Here is an 18,047-nt window from a genome sequence, read left to right as displayed (position 1 = left end):
CTATGATATCATTCATAATAATCATCATGATTTTATAATCATGGTCATATCATAATCATCTATTTGAAAAACAAACATTTCCTTAATCACCACAGCTATGTGGTATAATCAACAATAAAATAAACTGTACATAGCAAAAGGCTACCTCCTGACCACTTAGTATACCTATTGACAATAAGTCATAACAATATCGAATAATCATTAAACACGTAAAAGAAAAATCGCTTCTACTGCTCCAGCCGCAGCATTCGTCATTTTGTCTGCTCATCCGCGTGACCAAAACGAAATAAAGGGAGCTCAACCATTACACAGCGCCTTTTAATGGCGCATGCCATAGGAACTCAACGCAATTTCGACTCGGCCAGAAAAACGAGCAAATTTTGCAGGGTGTTAACTGGAATTAGTCGTGAAAATATATACAAAATACACAAAAATATATACCCACCAAAATAAACAACAAACCCAAACAAACCCAAGGTCGACCATATTACACAATATTACACCATTTCAGGTGACATGAGAAAATCGTCATGATTGCTGAAATGTTCCAGGGTTTATGCACACCTTAAAAGAGGTATGCTTTGTGGTGTTGCCCACCTACCACATTGAATTAAATTACCACATTGAATTAAATTACACCATTTCAGCATCGTATTGATTGCTGGAATGTTCCAGGGTTTATACACACCTTAAAAGAGGTATGCTTTGTGGTGTTGCCCACCTACCACATTGAATTAAATTACCACATTGAATTAAATTACACCATTTCAGCATCGTATTGATTGCTGGAATGTTCCAGGGTTTATACACACCTTAAAAGAGGTATGCTTTGTGGTGTTGCCCACCTACCACATTGAATTAAATTACCACATTGAATTAAATTACACCATTTAAGCATCGTATTGATTGCTGGAATGTTCCAGGGTTTATACACACCTTAAAAGAGGTATGCTTTGTGGTGTTGCCCACCTACCACATTGAATTAAATTACCACATTGAATTAAATTACACCATTTCAGCATCGTATTGATTGCTGGAATGTTCCAGGGTTTATACACACCTTAAAAGAGGTATGCTTTGTGGTGTTGCCCACCTACCACATTGAATTAAATTACCCATAAACATTTCTTCCGTTCAACAGAACAAACATTTCCTATATCATGACATGCATGTCTTCAAAAATTGTATGACCAAGAGAACAATGAACAGAAAGAGTGAAAGGTAAAAGTAAAACTAATTAAAACTGCGGGCAGTGATGATCCGGGGACCATACCGCTCCATCCTGATTGGACGGGTGCATGCCAGAGTCGTTAACAACGACAGTCCAGATCCGATTGTTCAAAATTTCAACTCAATCGATCGAAAAATGAACGCAGGGATGCATTTTTAAGGTTTTCAAGAAATCCACCATGGCCGCCATGTCACGTGACTTATGATGTCATAATTAATATATGCATCCAATCAAGTGACTTACTATAATTGGTCAAGGTATCGAGCTCATCTGACCAATGGTTTGGCCTGCAGGTCGACACCAAGTTCATGGTCAGAAGAGAAAGAAATGTAATTAATTAAATAAGTACTTCATTAATTTCTAATAATTAAATAACTCGTGAATTCTCATCCGATTCACTTAACATTTGAGTGTTCCCAAAACGTTGAAGCAAAACGTTGCAACAACGAAAGTGAAACGTTGTAGCGACGTTGTGGAAACGTTTTACAACAACATTATTTGAATGTTCCCAAAACGTTGGAGCAAAACGTTGCAACAACGAAAGTGAAACGTTGTAGCGACGTTGTGGAAACGTTTTACAACAACATTATTTCAATGTTGCAGGAAAGTAATGTGAAAAACGTTGAAACAACTCGTAGAATAAATCTTTATACTATGTAACTAGTTATGAGATTGGTGAGTGAACCAATAGGTGGTTGTAAGAATGTTAGGAATGTATCTCGCTCTGTTAAAGCTGGGAGTCCGTTGTCCACCTCCTGTACAGCCCCGGGCTAGAACACCCTCCTGTTGTGAGGTAAACCACTTCCACGACAGTAACTAGAACGGCACCCGGTAGAGACCATGCCTCTCCCAGGCTTAACAGTTTCCGTTTTGTATCCCACTGATAGGTCAGATCTGAATCCGTACCTGAACCAAAATCTAATCAGCGTGTTCTTGTCACCTACCCAACTCATTCACCACGTTTTGGCATAAGTCGTCCACAACCTTTTGAAATATCGTGCTCCATATCGTTTTTTGGCCCTATCACTCAATGATGAAGAATTACTTTAAAAAATTGTTGTATCCAGATCCGGATTCAAATATTCACCAAAATCGAATCCATTTCTCCTTGTCACACACCCAACCTTTCCACCGAGTTTCATCCAAATCCATCCATAACTTTTGAGACATTGTGCTATACATTGGTATTAGCCCTATCACTCAATGGTGAAGAATCACTTAAAAATATATTTGCTCTAAATTCGAATCTTCATTAAAATTGAATAAACTCTTCCTTGTCACATACCCAAACACTCCGCCAAATTTCGTCCGAATTCGACCACAACTTTTTCAGATATCCTGTTCACAAACAGACAGACAGCCAAACAGACAGGGGTGAAAACATATCCTTCATCCACCTTCAGTGGCGGAGGTAACAATTAGCTCTGAAGACCAAGGATGAGTCAATCCTTTGACACAATGAATAATTTCAAGAATCAAGTCCCAGTCTTTATGCACAAGTCATTTAATTACCATTTGGTGGGCCACCATTTCCTTTTATATTCAAAGCAATTGAAAATTACTGAGCATTAACCGTAATGTTTCCTAAAAAGAACAAGTACAACACAAGCACCCAGTGTTCAGCAGCATCACCTCGTTTTCCTTTGAAGCATAAGTAATTGCAATATTAAACAATAAAGAGCAATCAAAGATTGCAGACCCTCACCAGGATATGTTTTCAGTGGTTTTTAAGGCCTTTGTGTTAAAACAAATATGGCGGCCGAACCACGTGACCGATGACGTTATCATTATTTTTCTCCACTAATTTATCCCGAGATTATGCTCAAGAAATTTCATCTTAATCAGATTAAGTTTTGTACTTGTCGAATTATGATGTCATAATGGAAGCAACCTATGACATCATCATTCACAGATGCCATTCCACATGGAGAGTTCTTTACAATGAGCCATGTCTCAATTTTTTCTATGCAGTGCTTTCGGAGATATGGGTGCAAATGTTTTTGGTTTTTCCAAGGTGGCGGCGAACCACGTCACTGATTACGTCATCATTTTTGTTTCTCCATCAATTTATCCATAGATGACGCTCAATAAATTTCATCTTGATCGGATGAAGTTGTGTACCTGTCGAATTATGACGTCATAATGGAGGCACCTATGACATCATCATTAACCGATGTTATTCCACATGGAGAGTTCTTTACAATGAGCCATGTCTCAATTTTTTCTATTCAGTGCTTTCGGAGATATAGAGGTGCAAAGTTTTTCCAAGATGGCGGCCAAACCACGTGACCTATGACGTCATAATTATCATTACAAAATTCCACAGGTGGAGTTGCACCTATGGTGAAAATTTCCTGTCAATCGGACCAAACGTTTGCAGAGAAAATCATATTTATTCTGTGCGGACAAACAGACAAACAAACAAGAAGACGTCATGCGGAGCACGATACTTGCAAAATCCGCCCCCCACCCCCAAGGAAAAAAATTCCATTGATACAGCAAATTGTCCATTTCATCAAGATTAAAATTGACAATCTTGATCAAAGCTCAGGTCAATAGGAAGAAAAGTGACGATTTTTCAAATGAAAAATGATGATTTTGGAAGGTTGACCTTGAGTTGACCTTTCACCTTTTGACCTCAAAAATAGCTGGTTTTCCTATTTAGTGACAATGTGCAAATGCTGTTCAATTTTCAAGTCGATCAAATGAAAATTGGTGATTTTAGAAATTTGGCCTGTGTTGACCTTTTGGCCAATGTGTACCTAAAATATTATTTGTGGTTGAATTCAGTGACCAGATATGTAAGTCCTCTTCAAATTTCAAGTTAATTTGATGAAAATTGAGGATTTGGGAAATGTGGCCTATGTTGACCTTTTGGCCTAAGTTGACCTCAAAAATACTTGGTGGTTGAATTCAGTGACCAGATATGCAAGTCCTCTTCAAATTTCAAGTCAATCAAATGAAAATTGGTGATTTTAGAAATTCGGCCTATGTTGACCTTTTGGCCTATGTTGACCTCAAAAATACTTGGTGGTTGAATTCAGTGACCAGATATGCAAGTCCTCTTTAAATTTCAAGTCAATCGGATGAAAATTGAGGATTTTAGAAATTTGGCCTATGTTGACCTTTTGGCCTACGTTGACCTCAAATATACTTGGTGGTTGAATTCGGTGACCAGATATGCAAGTCCTCTTCAAATTTCAAGTCAATCAGATGAAAATTTAGGATTTTAGAAATTTGGCCTATGTTGACCTTTTGGCCTACGTTGACCTCAAATATACTTGGTGGTTGAATTCGGTGACCAGATATGCAAGTCCTCTTCAAATTTCAAGTCAATCAGATGAAAATTTAGGATTTTAGAAATTTTGCAAAGTTGGTGACCTTTGGCCTATGTTGACCTTTTGACGCCAAAAACAATAGGCTTCTCAATTGGGACGACCTATACAACTTGGTAAAGTTTCGTGATGATCGGTTGAAAATTGTGACCTGTAGGCCGGTGACAAACAGACAGACAGAACCACAAACGCAACCGACCAATACACTTGAAAAATCTTCGATTTTGCAAGTAACAAACGGACTCAAATGCAATACCCTCTCCTCTGGCGAGGGTAATAACCCCTGCCATGCAGCTTGTATGTAACGACTGATCAAATTTAACAAGTTGATGAATGTAGACATGTAGTGTATTCATTGTCATATTGCAAGTCATATTTATACATGCCAAAATATTATTTAAATGGCCTCATATATTCTTTATGACACACAGAGTTGAAGCACATTTTGAAAAGTGCAAAATAAATTGGTAAATAAAGCCGCAACTTTTCCAATCCTGCTTACGCTGCATTCAGGCGCAGGAAAGCCTGAATGCAGCGATGACACTGTTCATAGGCTCTTTCATATTCACGGGAACCACCCTGCACACATCAAGGAGCAACAATGAAAAATATATACATTTCGGATGCAACAAGTGATGATATAATTCCCTATCCACAAGAGCAAGGTTACATTGACAGTGGGGTGTCGGGCAACAGTTGGGCACAATCAGAAAGGGAATAAGCAAACAGGAAAAGAAGAGAGAGAGAGTTGGAGGAGTGAGTTGGAGAGAGAAAACACTCAAATGAGCAAGTAAGAGGGTTGGGTTAGATAAAGTTAATGGGGGTAATACAGATCATAGGTAAAGATGGGGGATGACAAGGTGGCGATGCATGCCTGCTTGAAGTCCTGGAGGAAATAGTCGGAAAGAACAACCTCTGGAAAGGCGGTTCCATAAAAGGGAGAACAAAGGAGTTGTGGTGTGCAATCAACCTTGATTTTGGAAGACACTGGACGAACATGTGCATCCTGAAGTTGCTGGGGATGGTCGGGGGACAGAGAACGAGCAGAGGGAGGAGAAAACAGAGACCACCGACCTGCCTGTGATCTGAAAGCAATAGACCCTGTGCTTTGGCTTCATTGCGGGAGATTCCAATGATGTTAAGAGCTTTAGATTCCACAGCATCCAGGAGAGATAAATTCGATGCTGGGTTGCTAGCCCACAAACTCTATTAGACTGGTGGAAAAATGTTCAAATTCCACTTCAGGGGGTACGGAATGTTAGGAGCAGGCATCCATGTCAGCTAGTTAATATGACCCATACTGAACATATTTCAGGTGGATGCCCATTGATTTGGGCCTTTTTAATTTTTTTATACCAAAAACAAAATGGCCGGACAAATAGAAAATGTATAACTTAGAAAATGTCTGATAACTTCAGTTGTACTGAAGCTGTGGTTCTGAAATTTGACATATATCATCGCAGCAATACCAGTAAAGTGTCCAAGAAGTATTAGGCCATTCCATAACGAATTGATAAAGTTATATACAGATCAGTCACAAAAATGTACAAAAAATCTCAAAGCTGAACTCTGTTAATTTTCAAATCACGCGACTTATCTTGACTTTTACTGTGGGTATGTTTGTGTAGTTTGGTATATTTTACTCCAGTGATACCAGTAAGATGTCCTGCAAATATCATGCCAAACTATACATATTTGATAAAGTTATGTGCATATTTATATACAATAGTCAGATTTGACTATTAAGAAAAATATGTTAACCTTTACCAAAAATATGGTTCTGAAATGTTGCATTTGTATCTCATTGATACCTATGAATTGTTCTAAATATATGAATTGTCCTAAATATATTGATGCAAAGATATGTTTTAATCACATGTTAAAATCATTTATTATATAATAAATTATTTTAGCATAATGTGATTTTAGCATATGTGTTTAAAACATAATTTCACCAAATCATTAGGCGTTAAACCTCTCACAAACTTGAAACTCATTATGGAAAGATTCACGTATTTTCTGTTCGTATCCACCATGTTGGGCGCGGCCGGAAGTGCCTCGTTATCAGGTCAGCTTCACTTCCGGTGTTTCCGCTTCCGTTCAGCGTCAGTGTTGCCTGATGTTCAGACCGATGACCGATGTTTGAGATGAACTTCAGCTTTTCACCAGCTATACAGGTGCAGCATTGATCTTTTTTGGCTTGAACACGGACATCTTTGCGACGGGAAAACGCTGATTGAAAAGTTTGATACCTACAGCCCGCAGTCCGGCTATCGTGAAGTCGGGCTGCACAAATTTCAATTTTTTATAGGATTCGACATTACGGCAGTAATGGGACGGCACGGTCGGGACGCCACGTAAAAATGCCGGCAGAAACTGGCTATCATATTATGCAATTTCTGATGTTTGCAGGATGTGGTGAACTGAGTTGAGCTTCAACATGGAATCCAAGGTAAAATGCCAGAGCCAAAAGCGGAGTTCTGACACAAGTACTGACTGGTGTTCAGAAGATTGTCGACCAACTGAAGAAATTCGGCATTTTTCAACACCAAAATCTAGCTGTCGTTAGCCTGGCCACTCGAGATGTAGCTTCTCCTCAAATAACGGAATGTCTTCTGACAGCACATGCACAAGGGCAAGACAAATTGAAAGAATTTGTGGGCTTACGTCTCATCACGAAAAAAGTGGGATTCCATGACAAGCTCAGACAGTCGAAAAGCCTGACGCTGAAAAGCATGTATCAGGTCCAGAACAAAAATTCGACTCTGAAACAAAAACTCGTCAAAGCAGACCGTAACCTCTTTCAACGCTTGCTTGTTTCAAAAGAAGCTGGACGCGAGGTGGACCTGAAGGAAATCCTCAGCCATGAACTTTCGCCAGTTCCTCTATCACTTGCAGACACATCCGGAGCAATGCGATCCACAAACAAAGCAGCTCTCGGAAATATCCTTCAGACAAGAACAACTGTAGAGAAAGAGCCGCCGACAGCAAATCTGAAAACGTGTGTAATCATCGATGGCCAGGTACTTGTTCAAGCAATCGGCAAACCTGCAAATGCCCACAATTTTGGACAACTCGCAGACCGGTTCGTAGCCTCTGTCTTCAGTCACTTCAGTGACACTTGCTCCAGAGTTGACGTTGTGTTTGATAGGTATGAAGCACATACCATCAAGGACACCACTCGGATTTTACGGACCGGGAAAACCCGGCCAATACGTCGCAAAGTGGACAACAGGGATGTGCCATTACCCGTCAACTGGAGGCAATTTATTGACCTCCCAGAAAACAAGCAAGACCTGGAACACTTTTTGAGCATGGAGCTCATTCGTCAAGCAAGGTCGACTCAACCGAATCGTGAAGTCGTGACATCTGGCGGATTCCATGACCGAACGGCGGTTGAGTCATCCCGTGGAACGGACGTCAACTCCCTCAAATCAAACCACGATGAAGCTGATACCAGAATATTGTTACACGCCAAGTCTGTGACAGATCTTGAGTTTGAGCGTCTGATCATTTGTTCCAGGGACACAGACGTCCTTGTTCTCCTCGTTCACTTTGCCAGTGACTTATCTGGAGAGCTTTGGTTGCAAACGGGAACAGCGAAGCAACGGAGCTTTGTTGCTGTGCACGCTGTAGACCTTGATCCAGCTCCCCGCCACAATCTTCCAGCATTCCATGCCCTCTCGGGCTGCGACACAGTCAGTCAATTTTGTGGCATTGGCAAAACAATAGCATGGAAAACGTTCATCAAGAACTGTCCCTTATTGGACGGGCTCGGACGCGGCACACTTACTGAAAGAACACTGACAGATGTAGAGAGCTTCATCTGCAGACTGTATTCAAACAATGATAACAACACAAACATCAATGACGTGCGTTTCAAAATGTTCCTCAAAGGTCACAAAGAACCAGAGAAGTTGCCACCAACCCGATCTTCTCTGAAGCTGCATATCAAGCGAGCACACCATCAGTGTACAATTTGGCTCTCTTCACTGATCGCACAACCAGATATATCTTCCCCGGTGGGAAATGGATGGAACAAGGACGGTACAACTGGAAATATACTTCCTCATTTGATGAGTGATAAACCATTTCCAGAGGTTTACCTCAAGCTTACACAATGCCAGTGTAAGAATTGCGAATCTCACAGATGCAGTTGTCGTCTTAAGGAGCTAAGATGTACCGCTGGTTGTGGTTGCGCTGACGGAACGTGTCGGAATCCTTTGAACAGTGCCCAAGATGACTCGGACTACACCACCGAAGACTGATGTTAATATTATCCCAACACAGTTTTTTTTTGAAATCAAACGAACTTCATCAAAGTATGTCCGTACATTTGTACAAGCTCAATATAATGCATCAAGATGTAATTTTCTTAGATTTTCAGAGCATTTTTTCATGTTTGTCTCTCCATAGGGAAAGAAATAGATAAAATATCACTTACATCGTTTGAGGAAGATGTGTGTATTATTATAATATGTCCAAATACAGCAAATTTCATTGTTATCCTGTATAAATACAAAGTTGTGTAATTTTATTACAATCCGGAGTTTTTGGAGTTTTCGATAATGGCGGCCACTTTGTTTTGGCTGTATAATATTTAAAAAGGCCAAATTTGATGGGCATCCACTTGAAATATGTTCACTATGAACCACTTTAACAGTCTGACATGGATGCCAGCTCCTAACATTCCGTACTCCCTAAAGTGATTTCTAGGCCCCTTTTCAGATTTTGCCTCTAGTCTATATTGAGCGATGGAGAAAGGTCTTGTAAATGTAGAAGCTCTGATTTTCCAAGGAAAGACTTGGATCGACAGAGGTTACCCATTCTGCAAGCTCTGGCTTTGTAGGTTGCTTCAGCGAACAAAGCCCAAGGCATGCCCGAAGCATTTACTTATTTCTCATGGATGTAGGCCAAGTGGATAATATAAATGAACCGCAACAAATAGCACTTTAGCTTCCATAAATGAATCCAGATAATATAAATAAACCCAGCCTTTGAAGATCACTCACACGGTTTGACACACAAGTAGATGACAGGTGATTGCCACATTGGTAATCAAACTGCATATGACATTAAAAAGTCTGACATAATGGTGGAAAGGTAGCACCCTTGCCTGAGCGGGTTAGTGCAGGTTGGATTTGCGATCCGAATATAAACTGTCGAATTGGAGCTTCAATGGCAGGGCAATGGATAAATGGCTGCACCTCCTTCTTCTTCTTTTGAATGCAACATGTGGTGATTCTTGGCAACATCTTAATCTCTTCTTTACCTAATACGAACCTAATACGGGCTGAACAAACAAACCTTGTACGGGCTGAACAAGCAAACCTAATACGGGCTGCCACCAAATTTCAAATTTATAATTAATCATTCGCTGGAGACTCTACCGTTCTCTTCAAAGTAAATTGCAAGACCACAATCTTCCTTGAGTCACTGCTTATTTTTGTGAGGGATTGCAAGCACAATGCGCCAATGCAGGCACATCAGGCATACTAAAGCATTACATCCAACTTTTTGGCGTATCGAGATCGATATGGTCTACAGAGATTTTAGGAAACCCAAGCAAAGAAGGGTTTAATGTTGCTTACATCAGACGACAAAAACAAAGATGAAGCTACAAGTGTGTGCCAACAATTTGCTCAAATTTTAGAAGCCTTATCAAAATCGGTGAGCAGTAATTGTAGCTCAGGCATACTGCTCTAGGTGCTGTTATTAAACAGATGCTGGATATGTGTGCAACACAAAACCCACAAGTACAGAAACAATTTAAATGCATGTGTAGAAAATATTTTATGTTTAACATGCCCATGCCCAAGGAATGGTACACAACTTACACTGAATGGATCGCTGATGATCAACTCTTCGTGGGGATCAAGACTTCCCAAGAGAAGTATATGGGCCTTTGTATTCGCAACATCTTTACTGAATTGCTCCAGCAGGCTGGGGAAACAAATGACCGGGGAACAAGTGATAAATAACAAGAAATGGCAAACGCACAGATGGGAAAAGCACAAAAAAGCTGAAGATCTGCTTTGGGCCGGCCGCGTCTCGGGTCCCTTTATATAAGGTGAACATCCAATATCCCATCGTTTTTTTCCCCGGAATCAGTACATTATACGAAATCATTCTGTCTACAAGCGTCAGTTTATGATCGAGAAACAACTTGATTTCAATTGAATGTTAATTTGAACACAAATCGGAAGATGAATCAGAAGATGAACCTGCAGTTTAGCAGTACTTTGTTTTGCCTGCCTGTCAGTCAAACAAAATTGAAAATCATTCCAAACAGGAAACTTTTTACGAAAGTCATGAAGGACACAAATAACAGGCATGACAACTAAATGTAACGTGTTAAATAAGATGGTGTACGAGACACTGCATCAACGGCGGTAAACTCTACGACCTTTAAAATACTTATTTTATTTCAATTAAATTATACACTTCAACACTGTAGAACACAAATTGCCTTTTTGGCACTTTCAAAACCCTTCTGTTTATCAGTACTTGGAAAATCTAATTTGCCGCCAGTAGATCCTGCACATGTTGTTGTCAAGTATTGTATTTTTCCTGTTGATACATTATTATCTTGCCAAAACGAAGTTTTTGCAAGATGTATTAGTCAGCTTGTATGTTTGTTTGTGGTTAATCATTTTTTTTTTCACGTTTAGATCACTCTGTAGACCACAGTTATTATTGGAAACTCCTGTAACTTCGCATATCAGAGTCCTATAGAGATACCCTTCAGCACACAAAATTTTGAAGGTCAAGGTCAAAGGTCAAGGTTACTTTGTGGTCAATCATGGAGGTCGACGAAACACTAATTTTTTGAGTAACTTTGATCGGATCGTCTCCAAACTTCATGGGAATCTAGTATATGGTCCGGCGCTCAGCTGATTAGTTTTTGGTGGCGATCGGCCTTGACCTTCATGGTTAGCGCTGGAGGTCGAAAATTATTGACCCCAAGGTCAAATTTTGAAATCGTAGGTACCATATCGAGTAATACCTCATATGAATGCCCTTGATGAGTGCTTCCCAGATCTGTAAACAGTTTGACGCTATGACGTCATTTGATGACGTCATGACGAAAAAACGGAATTTTCATGAAAAAATTATTTCCTCAGTTCTCATCAAAATCTTTCAATATTTCATGTGCGTTGGTCATGAAGACATACTATTCACCATACGAAATTATTAAGGTCAAGGTCAAAGGTCAAGGTCACTTTGCGGTCAATCATGGAGGTCAACGAAACCCTTATTTCTTGAGTAACTTTGATCTTATGATCTCCAAACTTGGTGGGTATATAGGGTGTGGTATGGCGCTCAGCTGATTAGTTTTTGGTGTCGATCGGCCTTGACCTTCAAGGTCATTTTGAAGGTCATTCAATTTTGACCAAAAGGTAAAATTTTCAAGTTTCAGTTACCATATCGAGTAGTACCTCAAATTGAAGCCCTTGTTGAGTGCTTTCCAAACATATTTAGACATTATATAAATGACGTCATTTGGTGACGTTATAAGGCAAACACGTATTTTTCAAGGTCACTCTCTAGAACGATTAATCATCGGAATATCTCGTGGGCAGACATTCCTCAGAGTCGCTTCTAGTGGATAGCAGTTCTGTTCACCTCAGTGTGACCTGAAGCAAGTCACTCATGTTCACATTTTGGCAAGATACGGTTCACCCTGTGGGTGACATATGTTTATTATTATTATTTTTTAAACTCACCTGAAACGAATATCAGGGGAGCTTATGTGATGGCTCGTTGTCCGTCAGCCCGTCCCCCCAAAATAGGTATTTTTTTATTTATTTGTTTAAAGTCTTATGATTAGGTTAGTATGATTCTACATGCTGCTCTGTCTTCTAGCAACCATTGAAATTGGTTAAAATACCTTTAGTCGGTGCAGTATACTGTTTATTCTACCAGGTGAGCGCCAGGGGCATTGCCCCTATGTTTTATTGTCCCCCGTCGCACCGCGGAGCGAAAGGGGGACTGTGGTTTTCCCCTCCGTCCGTGTGTGCATGCGTGCGTCAGTCCGTCCGTCCATCCGTGCGTGCGTGCGTCCGTCCGTGCGTAAGCGAAGGACCGAATTCTAATTTGGTGTGTGGGTGCAACCCACGTGAAAATCCAAGATGGCCGCCGCCATGTATGTCTGACGCCATGTATGTCTGAACCTTGTGAGCGGAATATCTTGAAAAATAAGCGAAGTACCAACTTCTAATCTGGTGTGTGGGTGTATCTAGGCATAAGGAAGAACGCTATTGAAAATTGGGTCGCCATGTCAAAATCCAAGATGGTCACCACCATATATATGTCTGAACCTTGTGAGCGAAATATCTTCAAAAACAAGCATTCTGAGTATTGCGCTGCAATACATGTCCCCTACCGGCAGTCTGTCGTCCAGAAAACTGTTGGGGAAATTACCAAGGGTTATTTACCCACAGGTTCTGAATCGTTCCCAATCGCTAATTACCTCAGGACGGGCTCACCTGTGATTCGCACTCGGGACTTCGATTTATACACCTTGCAGACAGGTCAGCAGAAGCACGAGAAAATAAGTTGTTGATAAAGAACCTTTCGAGTCGCTAAATATCAGTAATTTATTATATTTTCCGGTTCACGATCAATGATCGATGTGTATATATATATGTTGCTAGGCTTGGCTCCTCCCCTCCCGAAAGCACGCGCTGTGTCGCGCTTTTGACGTTCACAGACGAGGCTGAGGGCGCGTGGTGCGGCTTGAGGAGAACTCTAGAATAAACAAGAGATATCCATTTTTTAAAATATTTTCGTTTAATTAACGATATGTGCCAAACCACATGCCCTATCGCAAATTCCAAAAGGACATTTTAGTAGACTGACATGCTGAACAGATCTGTGAAGTTTCCCCTCGATTGGATCAAAAATGAGGGAGGAGCTCGGTTTTAAAGGTTCATGCTTAAAAACGTCATTACTCTGAAACCGTGTGACGTGTGACGTGTGACGTCAAGCTCGATGATTTTTTTGTTCGTCATGGGTATGCAATTCTGCCTGCAAAGTTTGGCCTCGATCTGTTCAGCCGTTGCAGAGAAAAAGGGGTTTTCATGTTTTCACGAAAAACAATATGGCGGCCGAACCACATGACCTGTGACATCATAATTACCATTAAAATATTCTACAGAGCGAGTCCCCCCTACGGTGAAAATTTGATCTCAATCAGTCCTATTATTGCAGAGAAAATCTTTTTTAAAGGAAATTAAAACTTAAAATGGCACTGAGTTAAGGATCATCAGAATTATCACAATTCCCAAAGTTCAAAGTGCCATAACTTTGTCAAAAATGATCGAAACGTCGTGAAGTTCGAACTTGATCTGTAAATTATCATGAGGAAACCATGTGCCAAGTTTGAAATCATTAACATTAAGAGTTTAGAAAAAAAGTCCAGAAAACTGTTCTTTGCGTGACGGACTGACGGACGGACAGACTGACAGACTGACAGACGGACAGACTGACAGACTGACAGACGGACAGACGGACAGACGGAGGGACGGCGTGCAAACCTATAGTCCCCTCCGGTGTACACCGGTAGGGGACTAATAAACGAACTACTAACTTCTAATCTGGTGTGTGGGTGTATCTACGCATAAGAAAGAACGCTATTGAAAATTGGGTCGCCACGTCAAAATCCAAGATGGCCACCGCCATGTATGTCTGAACCTTGTGAATGGAATATCTTGGAAAAATAAGCGAAGTACCAACTTCTAAGCTGGTGTGTGGGTGTATCTAGGCATAAGGAAGAACGCTATTGAAAATTGGGTCGCCACGTCAAAATTCAAGATGGCCGCCTTGCGTCTTCCACTTTGTCAACTCGCATCATTTCACCGACGGGGGACCTAGGCGTAACGCTTGTTTAAGTGGCACGCTACCATCCCATGCCATTATTTCAATCTTTTCCTCACCCCATTAACCTATTCATACTTGTACTGTGTTTCGTCTCTGTCTCCATCTCCATCAAAAGAACTACACGTCTGACCATCTCTTCTTTAACCCACAATAACCGAATGAACCTTACTTTTATTAGTAATACCAATTGATCAATCCAATTATTTTTTCTTTTTTTCTCTTCAATACACAAGACATAATTGTCGTTTGAGACATAAAACAATGATAACAAGAAGCAACCAAGAAATGAAAATTATGCATTCTACACTCGAAAGCAGTTCAAAAATACGATGCCAGATAAAGCAAACTCACCTCAAGTTCTTTGTGTCCATACAAAAAATGTTATCACACTCCACAAAGTCGGATTTTGTAATCTGCATTAAAGAAACCAAAAACAGCACATTCACCTCAGTCTTAAAAGGATCAGAATGTAAAGTCAGTACTTGTTTCGCAGATATACATTTCAGCAATCAAAAAAACCAGCAACTAGCTTCACTATAGTCCCAAATTGGTTTATCTTGTAACATTATTACAATTGAATGGTACTCGTTACCTCCACCACCGAAGGTAGGCGGAGGTTATGTAACGCCCCTGTTTGTGAGCAGGATATCTGAAAATGTTATTGACGGATTTGGACGAACCTTGGTGGACAGGTTCATTGTGTGACAAGGACGAATCAAATCTATTTTGGTTCATGTCCAGATCCAGTTCCGGTCTGTAAATGGGATACAGAACGTAAACTGTTCAGCCAGGTGGAGGTATGTGCTCTTTTGTTGGAGGGAGGGGGGGGGGAACATTTTGGTTTGGAATGGAGGATGACATGAGTTGATGTCAGCCCAAGATTACAGTTACGTCATGTTACAACGAACATAAATGTTCTGTACTGGATCTTGTGCTAAAAACCCATGATACCAGGACTCTGCCTAACTTAACAGCTCACCTGAAAGATAGGTAAATACATTCTATCAGATTAATAGCCTGGTGTTGGCTTAGCGGTTAGGGTGCCAGCCTGGGATCCTAGGATCCTGGGTTCGAATCCCGGTTGATCGCTGAATTAACGCCAGGGGAATTGACTCAGCCTGTCATCCCTCCGAGGTCGGCAAATTTGAGTACGAGTTCACTGGTAATTCCCTGTGTGTCGCAAGAGGCGACTAACAGGGTTGGCGGCAGGATGGGCATCCGGCCGTAAAACATTGCTTCAAAAAGGGGACCACGGTGCCCAAAAAAAGGCCAACCCCCGATCTGCGGGGAAAAATGGCCTCTAAAGGCTGTTCTATGTTATCAGATCACTTTGGTACCCCCTTGTATTCAGGAAATGAGAGTGCGATATTCCTCTGAAAAAACGTTCCTCTGACACAGACCAAAATAAAAATTATTATCAAATCAAATTTTACTTTTTTTGTATTCAAAATCTAGCAGAATGGAAGAGCAAAACCAGGGGGAAACAAATCATGTCAACATACTGACAGCAGGGCAGTGGGGCAAATGGAGGTTGCAACAAGCAAGCGGATGAACAAAAATGAAAAGAGGGGAGAGGCAGGAGCACAGTAACCTGCAAGTGCAAGGGTTGTGTGAGGGTGGCTTGAGGAGGATATAAAATATTTTGGGTTGGGATGTTTCTTTGCTTTTGATCTCGTTTCCTTTTATCTTGCATAACTGGTTTCTTTACTTTTTTCTCAAAATACAGTCACATGAAAAAGTAAGTACACCCCATGTAAAGTTTTGACTTTTTCAACATATTTCAACATACAGCTATTTGATCTTCATTTCAACAATATTGACAGATAAAGGTGATATAATATAACAAATATCATGAAACATTTACATTTTGTAGTCCATTGTACAATTTAAATAAACATAAGTGCAAATTCCGCATGTGGAAAAAGTAAGTACACCCCTACATTTATCACTACTTCAAATACCTAAAATTAGAATCAGGTGCACCAGCTCAGGTGCAAATGATTAGAACATCGTTAGAGAGGATTTTGGAGGAACCTGTCTTATTTAAACCTCAGACATTTAGTTTGGTTTGCTCTTTGTTGTTGAAGTGTGCGGCGTCACCATGCCTAGATCAAAAGAGCGCTCTGAGGCCTTCAGAAAGAAGGTTATAGATGCCTACGAGTCTGGGAAGGGATTTTATAAGATCTCCAAACAATTTGAAATCAATCATTTGACTGTCCGGAAGATCATCTACAAGTGGAGAAGATTCCAAACAACTGTCAACTTGTTCAGGCCAGGCAGCCCCAGCAAGTTCAGCCCGAGAGCAGACCGCAAGATGCTGAAAGACGTCTCTAAGAACCCCAGAATGTCATCGCGAGACCTACAGGTAGCTCTTGCCACTGTTGATGTCAAAGTGCACGAGTCTACAATTGGAAAGAGGCTGCACAAATTTGATCTACATGGGCGGTGTGCCAGGAGGAAACCTTTGCTGTCCAGAAAGAACATCAGGGCAAGACTAAAGTTTACCAATGAACACCTCCGCAAAGACCAGCACTTCTGGAACAATGTGCTCTGGACAGATGAGTCAAAGGTAGAGCTATTTGGCCACAGTACCAGAAGACATGTTTGGTGAAAACCAAAGACAGCATTTGACCACAAAAACCTGATACCAACTGTAAAGCATGGTGGTGGAAATATTATGGTTTGGGGCAGCTTTGCTGCATCAGGGCCTGGGCAGCTCACCATCATAGAATCCACTATGAATTCTTCATTGTACCAGAGGGTGCTTGAGGATTATGTGAGGCCATCTGTCAGAAAGTTGAAGCTCAAACGAAGGTGAACCTTGCAACATGACAATGACCATAAGCATATCAGTAAATCCACCAAGGAATGGCTGAAAAGAAAGAAATGGAGGGTTCTGGAATGGCCAAGGCAAAGCCCGGATCGAAATCCCATCGAGATGTTGCGGGGGGATTTGAAACGAGCTGTGCATGCAAGAACCCCCTCTCAAACATCGCACAGCTGAAACAATTCTGCATGGAGGAGTGAGCAAAAATTTCTCCCAGTCGATATCAGAGACTGGTAGACAGTTATAAGAAACACCTACTTGAGGTTGTTTCTGCCAAAGGGGGCAATACCACCTATTAGAGCAAAGGGTGTACTTACTTTTTCCACATGAAAAATTTGCATTTATGTTTATTTAAATTATACAATGGACTACAAAATGTAAATGTTTCATGATATTTGTTGTTTTGTATCACCTTTATCTATCAATATTGTTGAAATGAAGATCAAATAGCTTTACGTTGAAATATGTTGAAAAAGTCAAAACTTTACATGGGGTGTACTTACTTTTTCACGTGACTGTATATAAAGATGTTCTATTACTGATTTACAAATGTTGTAGGACAAACTTTGGAGACATGCTCACCAGTGGCGTCGAGTGTCTGGTGCCCGGGGGCAAAACATAAATTTGAGCCTCTCCCTCTGCTTTCACTTGCCTCCCAAAAATACCAAACCCCAGTCGCCATAGGGCATAGACGTAGAGAAGATGCCCACGTGATGCGCCAATGTAGTGAATCTGCCGCCACAAAACTGTGACTTGAGAAGGTTCTTAATCA

General features: G+C 40.8%; 1 protein-coding gene across 2 annotated transcripts in view; it reads right to left on the bottom strand.

The window, feature by feature from the left end:
- Positions 1-2,716: 2,716 nt before the first annotated feature.
- LOC137417990 (low molecular weight phosphotyrosine protein phosphatase-like) overlaps positions 2,717-18,047 on the bottom strand; it is a 28,376-nt gene continuing 13,045 nt past the window's right edge. The window contains exons 4-6 of one of the 2 annotated variants that reach the window (XM_068103927.2): positions 14,800-14,861; positions 10,404-10,509; positions 2,717-5,145 (exon numbers count right to left, since the gene is read on the bottom strand). In XM_068103927.2, coding sequence (XP_067960028.1) covers positions 5,065-5,145; positions 10,404-10,509; positions 14,800-14,861 — 249 coding nt within the window. In that variant the 3' untranslated portion in view covers positions 2,717-5,064. Of the gene's footprint in view, positions 5,781-9,319; positions 10,510-14,799; positions 14,862-18,047 lie in introns of both variants that reach the window. The other variant, XR_013622886.1, reaches the window with a different exon arrangement.

The sequence above is a fragment of the Myxine glutinosa genome, chromosome 3, assembly GCF_964187855.1.
Source record: "Myxine glutinosa chromosome 3, kmMyxGlut1.1, whole genome shotgun sequence".
NCBI classification, from domain to species: Eukaryota; Metazoa; Chordata; class Myxini; order Myxiniformes; family Myxinidae; genus Myxine; species Myxine glutinosa.
Note: the sequence above shows the minus strand (reverse complement) of the source record. Positions and strands in the feature narration are given on the sequence as shown.